The sequence below is a fragment of the Pelodiscus sinensis genome, chromosome 6, assembly GCF_052426305.1.
Source record: "Pelodiscus sinensis isolate ZL-2025 chromosome 6, ASM5242630v1, whole genome shotgun sequence".
NCBI classification, from domain to species: domain Eukaryota; kingdom Metazoa; phylum Chordata; order Testudines; family Trionychidae; genus Pelodiscus; species Pelodiscus sinensis.
This window is the reverse complement of record NC_143057.1, coordinates 31,643,827-31,660,708: the sequence shown is the minus strand read 5'-3', so window position 1 is coordinate 31,660,708 and position 16,882 is coordinate 31,643,827. Positions and strand designations below refer to the sequence as shown.

General features: G+C 40.9%; 1 protein-coding gene across 5 annotated transcripts in view; it reads left to right on the top strand.

The window, feature by feature from the left end:
- SMARCA2 (SWI/SNF related BAF chromatin remodeling complex subunit ATPase 2) overlaps window positions 1-16,882 on the top strand; it is a 190,342-nt gene that overhangs the window by 61,684 nt on the left and 111,776 nt on the right. For all 5 annotated transcript variants that reach the window (XM_025188130.3, XM_075931662.2, XM_075931661.2 and 2 more), the window contains 8 exons: window positions 1,369-1,542; window positions 1,750-1,923; window positions 4,462-4,632; window positions 10,223-10,276; window positions 11,644-11,774; window positions 12,387-12,447; window positions 15,113-15,213; window positions 15,396-15,546. In XM_025188130.3, the coding sequence (XP_025043915.2) occupies window positions 1,369-1,542; window positions 1,750-1,923; window positions 4,462-4,632; window positions 10,223-10,276; window positions 11,644-11,774; window positions 12,387-12,447; window positions 15,113-15,213; window positions 15,396-15,546 (1,017 nt within the window). The remainder of the gene's footprint in view (window positions 1-1,368; window positions 1,543-1,749; window positions 1,924-4,461; window positions 4,633-10,222; window positions 10,277-11,643; window positions 11,775-12,386; window positions 12,448-15,112; window positions 15,214-15,395; window positions 15,547-16,882) is intronic.

Genomic DNA, 16,882 nt, shown 5'->3' with positions numbered 1-16,882 from the left:
TTTGAGGGAGGTCATGGGAATGGCACAAATCAAGGTAAAATAGGAGAACCGGATATGCTGAAAGTCCACAACTCCTTGTTCATATACAGATCACAATCAATATCTCTTTTGATAGTCTCCAAAACCTACTGAATCATATTTTTTAAGAACCAATTTCATGATATCACGGATATGTGTGTATGCACGATTACTGTGTGTTCCTCAGAGTGGTCCCTATTTTCAAAAGGCCTGTGTTAGCGTGCAGCCGCCAAGAAAAAAGTATGCCCAGATCTCGGGTGCAGGCATAGCATCAGAAGTTTGCAAAGGGCCAGACTCCCGAGAACCTTGCCATTTGACTCTGCCAGCTGGCCTGAGAGAAGTAGAGGTGTCATTTGGCTACTCTTGACCCAGCCTCTATTGAAAATCTTTGGGACTAGCACAGTTTAGTAGTAGGTGTACCATGCTGTGTGTAGGCTCCTTCCCATTGCCTTAATGATTCCTTTATGGGAGGGCCTTGTCTGAGGCCAGTTCCAAGAAGCAGCATGCTATTCATACTATGCATTTAGAACTGTATAGCCATGTCCCTCTCAGCTTTGGTAATTCCCTGCTCTTTCTTTCTCACGCACACGCATTCCCCCATCCCCATAGTTCCGTATCTGACATTGAAAATGAATGTCCTGTGGATGTGCAGGGGAGTCAGCCACATTCAGTACGGGGTGTCATCACTATAAGTCGCCCCGGTAGAGGTTGGTTCTGCACTAGCATCGTTGACGCTTCTGGGAACTGTTTTAAGTCCTCCCATTGCCCGCTCTTCTGTTGCACACAAAAAAAGACCAGTTTGCACAAATGGAAGTCAGCTGCGGGAAAAAAAAATGTCCTGCTTTATGTCCTTTCACTATATGTCCACGGTTTTTTGACTGTATCTTGAATGTATAGTGGGGGATATCCTATATCAGATTTTAAAAAGCTTGCAAGTCATTGTTCTGCTAATCTCTGTTAAGATCTTGGTTGGGCCCTTCCATGCAAGCAGGATAATCATTTTTAACACCAACTTGTGATGGAGGAAGCAGTGTTATATCTGCCATGTTTGACCCTTAATATCAGACACCCCACTTGTGGAGCTGCTATGTAAGTGGAGTTCATACCTCTGCATAGAAAGAGGAAGATCCTACAAAGAATGAAGAGCTTTTTAGAAGGACATTCACTTTCTTTGCTGCAACTGAGGCTTGCAAGATCCAGATTTTCAGTACCACAGGGTTCAAGGGAGAAGCAGGATTGAAGAGCTCAGAAAAAGTTAATTTTCTACCATCGTATATTGTATTGGTGACTAAAATTCTTCTGTGTGCAGAATGGTGGGGTTTTTTTAAGTTTGTCTCTCCTTGCTGGTAGCTAAGACAAGAGGTCGTGGCCTGCATGCGTCGTGACACAACACTGGAGACAGCACTGAACTCCAAAGCTTACAAACGCAGCAAGCGCCAGACTCTGAGGGAAGCCCGCATGACAGAAAAGCTTGAGAAACAGCAGAAAATAGAACAGGAGAGAAAACGCAGACAGAAGCACCAGGTATTTTAATCTCTGCTATTCCAAAATTAATGAATTCCAGATACAGAAAAATGCCATCAAATGAAATGTTAGACTTTGCTTTACTTGGTCAGTAATCATGGTGTAAGCAAGCAGAAGAATCCAGAATTTGGGTGTTTGTAGTTTTAAATCCTGTATTCTGTCTATTAGACTAGGAGTCTCAACTGAATTAATATTTTTGTTCTCTAGGAATATCTGAACAGCATATTGCAGCATGCTAAAGATTTTAAAGAATACCACCGGTCTGTGGCTGGGAAAATTCAGAAACTTTCTAAAGCTGTGGCAACTTGGCATGCCAACACTGAACGTGAGCAGAAGAAAGAAACTGAGCGAATTGAGAAAGAAAGAATGAGAAGGCTGATGGTAAGGGGTCTTTTGGTAAAATGTCAAATCTGACATGCTCTATGAGAGTAATTCTAATGATGTGAGAATGGTAGGGGGTGTTATGTAGCATGTTTTTAAGACTATTGGAAAGGCTTAGGAAAGACGAAATTCTTGGGTTCCCAGGGATTAGAAAGGTCACTATGTAAGTTACTTTGGAAATGGGCATTGTTCAAACATTGCTGCAAATACTGAATGTTGTACTTTTCAAATTTCACTGCCAAACACCTTTAGACTGAGATCAAATTCAGTATCCATTTAATACCAGACATATGCTCTCAAGGACCCATAAACTTCCATTGCAGCATACAAGCTCTCTAATCAATTAGATTTTAACTAGGATGAGTCTAAATGTGCGTGGGAGATTAGTTGTTTGTGTTTTATAGTGGTGAAAGTGACATTATTTATTTGACTTTGTTCACTTCGACCCATATTTTACTTTTGTTTATGGAATCAAATAATATTTTAACTATACTGCCACCCCTGTACATATTTGTCAAGTCTCATTATTAGCAATCTGCTCATGACTGTGTAGCTGCTGTTTTGTAATTTCCATTAAATCGCCTAATCTTTCTAAGGCTATGTCTGTACTGTAGCCTTCTTGCGGAAAAGCATATTCAAATGAAGCTCGGTGTGGAATATCGCCGTGCTTCATTTGCATAAGTAATGAGCAGCCGTTTTTGTGCAAGAGGCTTTTGCGCAAAAACGAGCAGTGTAGACGGATCCTTTTTGTGCAAAAACCCCCTCTTGCGCAAGAGCCGTTCTTCCTGAGGAGCAAGAGGGGGTTTTTGCACAGAAAGGAGCCATCTACATGTTGTTTTTTTGCACAAAAGCCTCTTGCACAAAACTGGCTGCTCATTATTTATGCAAATGAAGTGCGGCGATATTCCACACCGCGTTTTATTTGCATATGTTTTGCCGCAAGAAGGCTACAGTATAACGTAGCCTAATTTATATTTCAAAGTTTCTTACAACGGTGCAAGTATATTGCAAAGTTTTTTTATTATATTCACCTCATGAAGACCATCTATGTTCTAACTTTGTCATCATAGTCGCACTAATAACTTATACCTTAATTTTTTTTGGCAGTATTCATCAGGAATTTAGTTTGATTATGATTTATGTGCCAAAGAAGAAATTTGCTGTGTAAATTACTTTGTAGAGAAGCTAAAGAATAAAAACAGGTGTTTCATTCAGTAGCAGTAACCTTCTCCCCTCTCTTCATATTATATCCTCTAGCCCACTCTGGCTTTTTAAAATATAAGTATTTAAGCAGTCATGATAAATAAAATATTTTCTGGGAATTAGTGACTGCATCTAATTTCAGCTGACCATTGTTATAGTCCAAAGAAAACTAGCAGCAAGAATATCTCTCTTCTTCTCTCCCTCTTCTCACTATCTGCAATTAATACCAATCATAGTTTCTTTTGAGAAAGTAGTAGGTGACAGTGGATAGCTGTGTGACAATGTCTCTTCATAGTATGATTGAACTGATTGGCAGTCATATCTAAATTAGGAAATACCTAGTGTTTTTATAATATCGTAATCAACACATTTTAACAAAGAAAATTTTATACCAGATTTTGCACCTAACATCAACAAGAGGTTGTGTTTAGAGGTTTGTTAGCTGGTCATGATTATCATTTCAGAGTAGACTAATATTTTCTTTTTAATATTAGTAGAAACCTGGTAACTTTATGGTCTAATTCTATTTAACAATAGGATTCACTGCCGTCTAACAACAGTAGAGTGTCTGGAAAACTAGTTATTCTCAGTTTTACAAGCATTTGAGTGATACACTTCCCTTAAGGCACAACACTAGCGAAAGAGCAAGTAAGTGTCTCATTTGGGTGCAGATATGGGACAAAGCCTCAGCCCTTGTCCAAAATCTGTCACTACCAACTATAGAGCCAGTGTAGATTGGTTTCAAATAACTAATGGAAAAATACAAGTACATGCAAAATACAAATGAAGGATTTGCAAAGGAAGAGAATAAATCTTTTGGCTCTGAGGCCTTTTTCAAGGTTATATGCCATATCTCTCTATATATGGATGTTTTATGTTTACATTATAGAGATCCTTCAGACTAGCAGTAATTAGAAACAATTACAAGTAATGTAGCTGCTCAAACTTTTGCCATGTTAATTATCAGCAATACACATGTAAATGAAAAAGGTACTCTTGCTGTTTTTAAAAACATTTTTACATATTAGGTGAACAAGCTAATGTGAAATCAGGGTTTTTATGTTAGGAGTACCTAGGTCCAAAGTCTTTGCTAATAAAAGTAAAGTACAGTGTGCCATCAGACATACCCAGTCTTCCTCTTTGCAGTCTTCTACAAGGGTGTGAGTTTCCAGCATTTTGTCCTTTCTGGCCCATCTTTCTTAGAAGATCCTCACTTTATCCTAAAAAGTGGGAGTAAAAGCCATTTCTAATATAATTCTGTACTTCCATTGCTAATGGTGGTGTTTCTTCTCTAAAATGTTTATAGCTTGAATGTTGTTTTCTCGGTGTTGATAGGCTGAAGATGAAGAAGGCTACCGTAAGTTGATTGACCAGAAGAAAGATAGACGTCTAGCATACCTGCTGCAGCAGACAGATGAATATGTGGCCAATCTGACTAATCTGGTGTGGGAGCACAAGCAAGCACAAGCTGCCAAAGAGAAGAAAAAGAGGAGGAGAAGAAAGAAGGCAAGTAAATAACGGAGCTACAACTAATGCCTTTTCCCTCCCTTAATAAATCACTTTTGTTCATAGGTTCCAAGGCCAGAAGACACCATTGTGGTGATTTTCTCTGATCTTCTACATAACACAGGCCATAAAACTTCCCCAAAATAATTCCTTTTGAAATAGAACCCATATTTTTGTAAAACATTCAGTCTTGATTTAAAAAATTGTCACTGATGGAGAATCCACAATTTTTGGTAATATGTTCCCATGGTAAATGACTCTCATTATTAAAAATACACATATTTCCAGTCTAAATTTGTATAGCTTGGGCTTCTAGCCTTTGGATCGTGTTACACCTTTTCCTGAAAGATTGAAAAGCCCATCATTAAATATTAAATACCTAATATAGGTACTTGTAAACTGGAAATGAAATTAATAGGCAGCAGGTTTGTTTGTTGTTAAAGAAAATATTTTTTCACACAATTACACAGGCAACCTTGAACTCCTTGTGAGAGTATGTTATGAAGTCCAGAACTACAAAAGGGTTAAAAAAGAGAGAGATAAATTCATGGAGGACAGGTCCATCAATGGCTATTAGCCAGGATGGGCAGGGATGGTGTCACTAGCCTCTGTTTGCTGGGAATGGGTGACATGGGAGGAATCACTTATTCATTCCCTCTGGGGCACCTGGCATTGGCCACTGTCAGAAGACAGGATACTGGGCTAGATGGCCTTTGGTCTGACTCAGAATGGCCATTTTTATGTTCTTCATCAAGTCACCCACCCCAGAACCTTCTCTGTTAGCTGAACTCTGCACTGGTCTTATAACATTTCAAGAAAGTTCATAAACATCAAAAACAAAATTACTAACATTAAGTGAATATAATTTTTTGTTCCAAAAGTATAAGAAATGTGGTTTATGCCATACAAATACTGAATTAGCCCTTTAAGTGTCATTTTAATATCAAAATGAATAATTCCATCAAATAGAAGGGGGAAAAGATTAGAAAATTGCAGTCGGTTATAAACTTGATTTATTGATAAACATTTAACAGGCAAGAATTAGCCAACCTACTGCCAATTAGCAATAAAGTGTATGTCTCTTAAATTCTGTAGATTGGGAAGTTGAGAGAAGGGCTCTCTTATGCCAACAGAAATTGGTCCAATAAAAAAATATTAGCTTACCCACCTTGTCTCTGCTAAGCAGTTGCATTAACAGATAATTTGTCATAGTGAACTAATAGACCATTAATATATCAAATCAGGTGTGCTGGCTTTAGCAATGGATAACGTGCTTCACAGATGCACTGAAAATACCCCATGAGTCACTTGCTAATTGTTCAGTGTTTCACCTAGTGGCACAAAAAAAGGAATATTCCTTCTGGACATCTGAAGTTAGCCAGTTTGACCTCTGAAAAAGTTATCTTAAACCTTCCAATTCTGAGATCAGTAGAGGCCTATATATATTTGACAGAGCCAGCAGCCAGAGCCACAGAGAGAGAGAGAGATCGAGACCATTTTGTATAGTCTGGACATAGTGTTGTTTTCTATCTGCATTTTTACCATTTGTATAAGCCTTTTTAGAATTCACTTTGGATATGAAACTTTTATTTGTCACAGTGGGTATGGCTGGGAGTTAAGCAATATTATTGAGTTAAAAATAATTCTGCAAGTGAAGTCATTAAATAGTAGTTTTGGTATTTTCATGACCCCTCAACTCCTTTCATACTTTGAAGTATGTTTCCCTGTATTCTCATTGTATAAGTCTACTTCATATAAGAGAGAAGAAATAATGGCTCAGAACTTTTATTTGCTTGTTACGCATGAACAAAGAACACACCTGCCAATTTTCCTGTCATTTTAACCTTTGCAGAATTTGAAATGTTTACTTATGTTTCTCCACATAGAGTAAAAGAATGCTAGAGATGAAAATGGTTAACCACATTCCTGGTAAGCATCCCCCTTACTGGGTGATGCTTGCTGGATAAGTGATTAACCTGTGGCCTGAATAGGCTAGAGCAGCCCCTTGCCATGCTGCTGGTTAACTGACCGACACCGCCCACTTGCTGGTGGCATGGTGCGGCTGGCTTAGTCCAGTCCAAGCAGCCCTCCGTTTGTGGCACCATGTGGCTGGCCCAGCCCAAGCAGCTCCTCCACTCACGACGCAGTGTGACAGGCCTAGCCCCTCCCAAGCAGCCTCTGCCCATAGTGCAGCAGGCTTGGCCTGGCCTGGCTGTAGCAGCCTGCAGGCTGGTGGGCCCAGCTGGGCTGCACCACACAGCAGGGGAAGGACTGCTCCATCCCTACTAAATACAGTAACAAATAACAACATGCAATAATTGGACAATATTAAGGACAACACACCTCAAAAGTAACCTTTCCTCCCCTCCCAAAAAAGTCAGCTGTGGCTCTGTAAGCACGTTTCTAATTTAAAAAGGGCTCACTGCACACCAAAATGAAGAAGCAGTAGCTTAAAAAAATGAGATTTTGGGGGTATTTGGTGTATCATAATGGCAAGAGCAGCATTTGATTGTAACACAGCTAATTCTCCCCGCAGATATCACATAGCATCAGTGTGCTCAGCTTAAACACTGGTATAAAAATATATTCCCTAGTATTTCTGTTGACACTCGCTTGTGTCATTTGTATCTGTGAATAGACCTATTGCAGTATTTTCTTAGAATAAGTCTGTGCTCAGATGAAAGCATCTTCTGGTGATGTCAGTGCATGCATAAGTCTCTAATGCTGAAAGATTGTGTCCAGACAGATCATAAATATCTAATGTAATGTGTTTTGCCCAACTCAACATATAAAAACAGCAGTAAAAATGCGTGCTTTACTCTGATCTTCTTCAACCTCTTAATGCTAGTGAGCTGTGCCATCTAGAGAGAGGTGAATGCTAATAAATATGGCTGTGTGCGTACTTTGATTTATTATTCTGATTTCATTTGTTACTTAAGATTGACCCACAGCCATCCACTGAGTTTTCATTGTGTGTCTTAGTCACATACTTTGGACACCTCTGTTCTTATATCAGTTAATCCATTGAAAATATGGTTTAATCAATTAAAAACACAATTAAGTGTTCCATTCTAAATAGGAGCAAGACAAGAGTCTTTAGGCTTGCTCCCAAGGGTGAACACTGATGAAGTGGATGGTGCAGAAGTACCTCTCCTTTTTAGCCTCACTGTTTATAATTAGGAAATGAAGCCTATTTACCCAAGAGACCAGAGTGGGTTATAAAGAATCAATTTTGTCTCTTGAGTAAATAGGGGTGGTTTGTTTTTCTGTTTCTAATTTTGCACTTACCAGAACAGCTTCTTTTGAATTGCTCTAGTGTTTTGAAGAAATGAAGAAACTGGGCCACTCACTTTTTTCATAGGCGCCCAAGATTTTTCATGTTCTATAGATAATGTGTACTGTGCAAGTGGTAGGGGAAAAGACAGGAGGGCTGTGTCTACATTGGCACCCCTTTCCGGAAAAGGGATGCTAATATAGACTTCGGAATAGCAAAATCCATGGGGGATTTAAATATCCCCCGCGGCATTTGCATTTACATGGCTGCCGCTTTTTTCCGGCTTGGGGATAAGCCGGAGAAAAGCGCCAGTCTAGACATGATTCTCCGGAAAATAAGCCCTTTTCCGGAGGATCTCTTATTCCGGAAAGGGGCGCCAATGTAGACACAGCCGAGAAGTTCCTGACGCCATCCTTTATCTGTCAAAATTATAAAAAATAAAAACTGAATTTTCCAAGTTTACATATATTTATTAAGAAAGCTAAAATCCTCGTAGAAAGGTAAGCAATGCTTGCAATCAAAGTCTGTCTCCCTACGCTTTAGTTTGTCAAACATATCTGAATAGTATAACAGATTTTGTCATTGCTGATGATTGTTGCTTAAACAGACCAGCTGATAAACAAAGTATTTTATTTAATAAAGCTTAGGAAACTATTTTTTTCTTAAAACTATCCTGACAAAGGCAGCAATCAGCAATTTGTTCATTCATATGTCAGATCATTCTGCAATAAATTAGGTAAAGGAAGGACATTGTAAAGATGTTCATTGTAACAGCATCACACTCATCCTACCTGTAACTAGTGCTGCTAACTGTGGATATAGCATTTTGTCAGCCTCAGTTTTAGTTCTTCCTCTGTTGAGGAATGGTACACTTGGGAAACAGATAATGAAATATTTTACTACTAGTTAAGTATTGCCAGGGATGTTTGGAAACATGTATTCCAGGAGTCTGAATGTAATGTAAAAGAATTAGGCATAGAGCAAAGCCTTTGAAAATGTAGATCTGACCTACATCCACTGCTGCACACTCTTCTGAAGTTCATGCCTTGAGGATAGATCCAAAATGGCATACTGCCAAACAAAAGGCTATAGAACGCAGGGAACCTAGCACTGGCAGGCTTGACCAAAAGTAGCAATTTGAAGATGGAGTGGGTGAACATAGTAATCAGAGGGACAGATCAACTTTAAATGTTTTCCTAAAAATTAGATTCTTTTTTTTTTTTAGCCCACATTACCATCTAAACACACACATTACTTCAATATGGTGCTAGCCTACAAAGATTGACTGTCAAAATAGCCCATTTTAATTAAAAAGATCTTTTCCCTGTGTGTTTTAGGTCAAATCTGCTTTCTGTAGTGACAAAGTAAAATTACATTCCTGTTAGCAGTGCAAAGCCAACTCTGCAACAGAAGGGGGAGCTGGATTCTGTGTCTTCTCACACACCACAAATAGAATAGTTAGCCAAGTGCAGGGGCAAATCAGGCCTTTCAGTTGTCCTCCCGCTGCCCTGGTGCATTAAGAGGGGTAGCCTAAGGCATGATTTGACTCTCAGAATGCTATTACAGGGTGTCATACATGGGATGAATAGATTCCAGTTTGACTTAAAAGTAGGGATGTGAAAATGTAACTGTTTACACGGATAACACAGCCCCTTCCTTCCTGCCCCCTCTCATTCTGCTGCCTCTGAGGCAGGAGCCGGTGTGCGCAAGGAGTCGGTTCAAGCACCGGCTCCCATCTGTTCCCCCAGCCCCGTGTAACTTGTAACCACTGAATTTTTTTACCGGTTACACGATTACATAATTAAACACATTTTCTCACACAAGTGAGAAACAAAAAAAAAACCCCAAACCCCTCACTGATGTGGCCCCCAACTGAGAAGGAGAAAGACACTCCCCACATTCTTTTCACATATCAGAGCCTGGTGGTGAGGGAGGATAGGCTAGTAAATTTAATGTGCTCTAGCCCTGTGAGGAGGCTGGAACACCATTGTGGGCTTCCCAATGGGGGGGGGGGAGCCCCGAGCCTCAGGGGCAAGATCCAGGCAAGCCGGGGGCTACATCCGGCCTCCTGGCCTTAGGTTCCCCACTCCTGTTGTAAACTGAGTAATTGATCTGGAATTAGAGACATAATTAACAGGAACCTCACAATAACTTTTCTAGTCACTTTTCAAACGGAAAAAACCTCTTGCTGAAATCCCAGCATGGAAGCCAAAGCTATTTTATGAACATCAAAACATATAAAAATAATTGTATAGTTCCTGCTTGGTTATACTCACCTTAATTTGAACGTAATGTTTGTGTGTGTTCTCATTTCAGAAGGCAGAAGAGAATGCGGAGGGAATGGGATCTGATCTTGGCCCTGACGGAGAGGTAAACATTTTAAAAGCCTTTTTCTCAAAGGAGTGGATCCTATTAAATAAATCACATTATTCGTTGCTTGTTATTAAGTATCAAGGAGACAGATTTCACAACCCTTACTTGCCGTAGTAGTGCCATTGACTTCAAAGGACAAAGTTCAGTGGAACTACTTGTATTGGTAAGAGTTGTAAGATCAGGGTCATGTGTATTTGCAGATACAGTTTATGAATATGCATTGTCACAATTTTTAATATTTCACAGTATAAGTGTATTGTGTTTGGAACTCTTATGCTGTAGAATTATGATGAGAATTATGATGAGTATATCATCCAAGGAGGAGCTGGTCATTTTAAATAAAATGAACATCAAAATGTAAAATTATCTCTTTTTTTGAGAATTTAATTTCTTATAAAGCGAATTGATTTCCTGTAAATTTGCTGGCTTATACTGGTGATAATAGATTAATCTGTATCCTAGACTTGAGGTCTATCCATTCAGGTATGTAGGTCATGTAACAGAAGGGATTTAGAGTGACAGAGGATGTGCTGTTCTCTAATTTTTTCCAACCACGTGCAGAATTTTTCCATCCACGTGCAGAATATTTTTATGCACACTGAGGCATGTGCAAATGTGCACCACCAGTAGAAACAAAATTACCAGTGGTCGTACTACTAATTAGGTGGGCGGCATTTGAATCTCTCCTGAGCAGCAGCGCAAACGCAACCACTTATAGGGAACACTAGCTCTGTCTGTAATTTTCTTCTTAAATCATGTCCGTAAGTGCCTTAAAAGGTCTATTTTTATAGGAGGAGAAAATATATCCAGATTATCTCCTTTTTAAAAAAAAGATCTGATGCCAAGTCTCTGGAGTATGTTTTTTGTTGTTGTATCTCTGAATAGTCTGAAAATGCTTGTGCACACATACATGTAAAAGTGGATTTCTTGAGATTGAAGCCTTTACATAGTACAGTTTATTTGTCAGATATAGTTATAAACATAGCACATTATATAATATCAGTAGGAAATGAGCATAGATCGGACAAGCATAGATCGGGCTCCTTTGTCTATCAGAAATAATTGCAAGTGAAAATGTTCTTTGGACACAACTCTTGAGAGGCAGTAAATAATTTCTGGTTCCATAGTCTCCTCATTCTGTTCAATTTAATATTGGAATATGTATTTGGATGCTACTTGTGATATTGGGAAGTAGTATGGGCCAGAGGGCTGATCAAGCAACTTCTGTGGTTTTCAGTTTCTTTGTTTTTCATATTTGTTTTTGTTTGAAGCTTTAACTTTTGTAAACTGTTGTTTTTTGTTTTCGTTGTCCCTATGGGAAAGAAAGTTCAGCCTTATAGTGTGACATTGGTTTTCATTTTTAGCCCATTGATGAGAGCAGTCAGATGAGTGACCTTCCAGTCAAAGTAACTCACACTGAAACAGGCAAAGTTCTTCTTGGGCCAGAAGCTCCAAAAGCAAGTCAGCTGGATGCTTGGTTAGAAATGAATCCTGGGTAAGTAAGTTAAATTATCAAGATTTTTAATAACTACTTCTGTTGATATTTGTAACTGTGACCAGGTCAGTCCCCCTCCTGGGACCCTGGCCTCTGTTCCATCCACAAGCCGGGGGGGGCCTTCTCTTGCTGCATTTTTAGCCCTGGGCCAGTCATAGCTGAGTAGCGAGCCCTCTCCTAGTCCCGTGGGGATAGGGAGCCATTCAACACTCCCTGCTCAAGCCCCTCACCTCCCCCTGTAGCCTTTAGCAGGGCTGGAGGTTCCTTCTGTTCCACTTCTCTGAGTCTCCTTACCCCTTAGTTGTTTGCTCCTTCTTCATTCTCTCTCACCCTCCTTCTGCCCTAGGGGAGGCTTTTAAAGAGGCCCTGTGGCAGCCTAATTCAACTCACCTGGTCCTTAATTAGTTTGCAGCTGCCCTGTCTCAGCTGCCCCTTTTCCCTTTTAACAGGCTTTTTACCCTTCCCTGTCACAGTAACAAAAAAACCCAATGTTTCATTACCTACTCTTGTTTTATATAATTTATTCAGCTCTTTATAACAAAATATTTGGAAATGAATTAAATCTGACTGTTTTACCCCCTAAACTCCTATCTTTCTGTCTTCCTGAACCAGCTATGAAGTGGCGCCTAGATCAGATAGTGAGGAGGAGAGTGACTCTGAATATGAGGAGGAGGTATGTGTACAACTTACTTCAAGTCTGATAGCATATGAGGGGGTAAAAATCTCATAAAGTAAAGGAACAATAAACGTTAAAACTACTGGAGGGTCTATAATACCAAGAAAAAGCCTTTAGTGCAGTGAGTTTCAAACTTTTTTTTCTCACGACCCAAATGAAGAAAATTGTTGACGCCCAGCACTGAGCACAATTATATTTTTTTTGCTAGAATGTGGGCTCCATGGTTGGGCCAGGAATGAAGGGTTTGGGGTGCAAGAGGAGGCTCAGGCAGGAAATTGGGCACCACAGTCAGCAGAATAGTGGGGATCCTAAGGCTGACCTGCCTTTCCTGGCACCTAAGACCGCACTGCGCCTTGGAAGCAGCCGGTGGCAGGCCAGAGTCCTAGGCAGAGGTACACAAGCAGCCCAGTATGCTGCTCTCACATGCAGGTACTGTCCTCCCCAACTCCCATTGGCTGGTTCCCAGGCAATGGGAGTGTGAAACCAGTACTCAGGGAGCAGTGCATGGACCCCTGCGGCCCCTTGCCTAGGATTTGGACCCACTGCTGGCTACTTCTGGGGTGCAGTGTGGTCCATGGAATCCTGCACTAGTCAACTGGTCAGCCTACAGCAAAGCGACCCTTTCTGATCTGGGATTCTCTGGTCTGGCAACATTCATGATCTGGTAGGAGAGCTTTGACCGGAGAGTCTTGGCTGCAGAGGTTGTGGTCTGGGAGCAGAGCTGGTCTGGCATATGGCAGCCTATGGGGCCAGCGTCCAGGAGCTGAGTTCTGCCAGCAAGAGACAGGGAGCCCCATGCTTAGCAGCCTGCCAGGGATAGGGAGCCCTGCTGGCAGCCAGGGACTGTGGAGGGCAGCAGGCAGGCCGGGGGGAATCCCTGGAAAGCCCAAAGGCCTGACTTCCCCTGGTTGGGCAAACTCCCTTGTTCGGGATGGTTGAGGTCCTCAAGGTGCTAGACCAGGGAGGTCCAACCTGTACGAGGGAAGTTAACTATTTGATTACTTGATAGTTAACTAACTGCATGAATTCTTAGTTGACTATTCTGTAGTCTCTGGGGTGGGGCTGGCAGCCAGTGCAATCTGGCCCCACTCCTGGGGAGCCACCTGCCACCCTGCACTACTCTAATAGAGGCAGCAGTGCGGGGTGCCTAATGGGAGCCAGTCCACAAGGGGAGCCAGTTTAAAAAACAGCTACCTGTGTTGACCAGCTGCCTGCCACCCTGCACTACTGCCTCCCCCGGTGGGGGAGAAGCAACTAGTGAAGTAGTGACTTGACCAGTTGCTTACAGCCATATTCAGTACTAGGGTTGCTAGCCAGTAAGTCAACTGGTGTATCCACTTCTCGCTTCCCCCCTGCCCTGCCTCTGTGAGAGGCAGCAGGAGGGGAATAGTAGCCAGTGCTGGGGGGAGCCACCTTAAAAGCTGGTTCCCCCACAGCACTGTTGTGCCGGCCTCAGCAACCTGCGCCGCCTGCTGCCTCTATCAGAGACATTGGGGGGTGGGGAATAGGGGAGACTGCTGCAAAGCAGCTTCTGCCTGCAGTAGGTCAAGGCTCAGTGTGTATGGAGGCTGCTGTCATCAAGCAGCCCGTTTGTGGCAGCCCGGGCTAGCTGCGCACAGGAGCTGCTCCAGCAGCAGTCCCTGTCCATGGCCAGCCCTGTCCGCCGCTGTTGGACTCAGTGCGAGCTGGGACCGAGCAATTCTGGCTCACATTGGTCCAGAACACTCTTACTACATTTAAAATGCAGAGCTGCAGTGCGGGTGGCTCCTGAGGCCGGCACGAACCAGGACTGCTCAGTCTGGGCTGGAGCCAGCTTCTATGACTACCCCCACTGTGGCTCTGCAGAGCGGTCCTTATCGACTACTCATGTAGCCGATACAAATTGTATCGACTACACGATTAGCCAGATAACTGCAATTTAACATTTTTAATCAGTACCTCCCAATAGTGGGCCTTGTGCGTAGGGTAGATACAGATGTAGAATTAGATAGGCTCTTCTACTCTCTATGTAGAAAAGGATATGTCTACAATTTTGGTACAGTTTAATGGCAAGTAGAAAGAAGGGAAGAAATCATTCTAAAAGTAGTTTGCCTACAGGAGACATAGGGATATTTGCTTTTACAGATAAGAACTGTTGTTACTAAATAGCATTACGTCAAAGGGAACATAGATTCTTGGAGAAACCACAATAAGATCTGAAAATCTTCCAGTCTGTTTATCAGCGTATGCAATATTAATTGGAAAAAAGGTCAAGTAATAAATAAGGAACAAAAAGTTTAATTTATTTTAAACAATTTTAATAAAACCACTAAAACAGCTCAGATCTAGTGGATCTTGTCAGTTTGATTGGCTTTGAATCTTCAGTATGTTTTCTGCTCACGGAACTGGAAAAGGAGATATTACAAATATGAGGCAATTAAAATGGGAAAAATTGTTTTCTGAGTTTTGCATTGAACCTTTGTTTACTTACATCACAGCAAGAGAATTGCAGTTGACAGAAGATATGTCAGTAATTCTTTTTTGTTAGGATTTCTTTTCGTAATATAGCAGTGTCCATTGAAAACTGTTGATAAAAACCTGAGTGAAGTCTGATTGATAGGACCAAAAAATGTTGTTTACCTATTTTTCTATCTCCTCTCCTGTTTTTCTGATTACTCTGTAGGATGATGATGAGGAATCAAGTAGACTAGAAGCAGATGAAAAAATACTCCTGGATCCAAACAGTGAAGAGGTTTCTGAAAAAGATGCTAAGCAGATCATTGAGTGAGTGTACACTAGCAAGCCTTCTTTGTGGGTAGTAGGCAGATTTTTTACAACTTCTCTTTAACTTTAGTTATGTTACCTATTTTTATTAATAGTGCTTCAGGAAATGAAGAGGATTCAGAGCACTAAACACAGTGGTGTAGTGTGAAAAACATAATAGCTCTGCATTATATATCTTCCAGGACAGCCAAACAAGATGTGGATGATGAATACAGTATGCAATATAGTGCTAGAGGGTCTCAGTCCTCCTACTATACAGTTGCTCATGCAATCTCAGAGAGAGTGGAGAAACAGTCTGCTCTTCTTATTAATGGAACACTAAAACATTATCAGGTAAGAAACCTATAGTTGGGTTTCCTTCTGAAGCTGTAAAAACCAATTTATGGCAGGCTATGATCCTGCAGTTAACTCTTGCTTTATACATGATTTTTGAACTATTGCATAATGATGGCCAGGTATTGTATAATATGCTTTTATTGAGAAAAGTGTGTTATAATACAATATTTAAAAGTTTGTTATGTGGGGAAGAGACGTAGGAATGAAAACTTTGATCTCCTAAGGTGGATCAGATTTGTGTTGCACTGAATCACAAGTTAGCCATTAGGGTAGAAAATGATCATTGCTGGGGGAAAAAAGATAGTATTCTGCCTTCCCATTGGAAATGATTCTTATCACATGGATAATAACATCAACTCTTAAGTGTAGCTGAAAATATCCTCTACATTGGAGAACAGTAGCGATCAAGTTTGGGTTTATACAACTTTCTATAAAATGCTACCCTAATATTTTAGTGCACTAATCTGTTGAATCCAGAAACTTATTTATTCTGGATGTCGGTGGCTTGGCTGTGGAGAGACTCATGGTCTGAGGATAGGACTAGGAGTTGGGAATCTCTGCATTGCCTATGGCTACTGACTCCCTCTGGCTTGATTTTTTTTGAGGCACTGCAAATTGGCAGTTCTGTAGTAGATTACTGAGAGCTGCAGGGACTCAGCATTATTTTCCATCTGACTACTAAGCTCTTCCTCAGTTTCCTTACCTGAAAAATGGAGAATACTACTTTCTTATCTAAAGAACAAGGATGATGTGAAGATGCTTTTCTTTTTAAGTGCTCATCAAACACTTGAAGGAAGAGCAACCTGAATTCTTATACACCCTGATTTTTCAGTGATCAACTTTGCAACCCAACATTTTTTATTGTAAGTTTTTGGATATGATTTTTCTAAGGTTTTTTTTTTTAATGCAAATTAAAAATCCAGAAATCCCAGCATGCCAAATTGGGGCCCAGATCCATAGCACAGACCTCTACTGTTTGAGTTAATGATGTCAGTGATAGAGAATAACACCCTACCCGGACTGCTATGTGGAACAGCATGAGTAGGGGATGAGGCACTCTTTGCCAGTGAGTTTCACTGGTAATAGGTGACAGTAGAGAAATGGTGAGAAAATGGAAAGAGAAAAGTGCCTTAGTGGATATGGAGCCCCTCTCTGAACTACTCTGCTCCCATCAATTTTTAGTGTCCCCTCTCCAGAGTATGGAAAATGGTAAAGCTTCTTAAAGAAGCGGTTGTAAGAATTTTTAATGTGGACAACACAATATATTTTTCTGTACAGGCAGTCCCTGAGTTATGCGGATCCGACTTATGTTGGATCCGCACTTACGAACGGG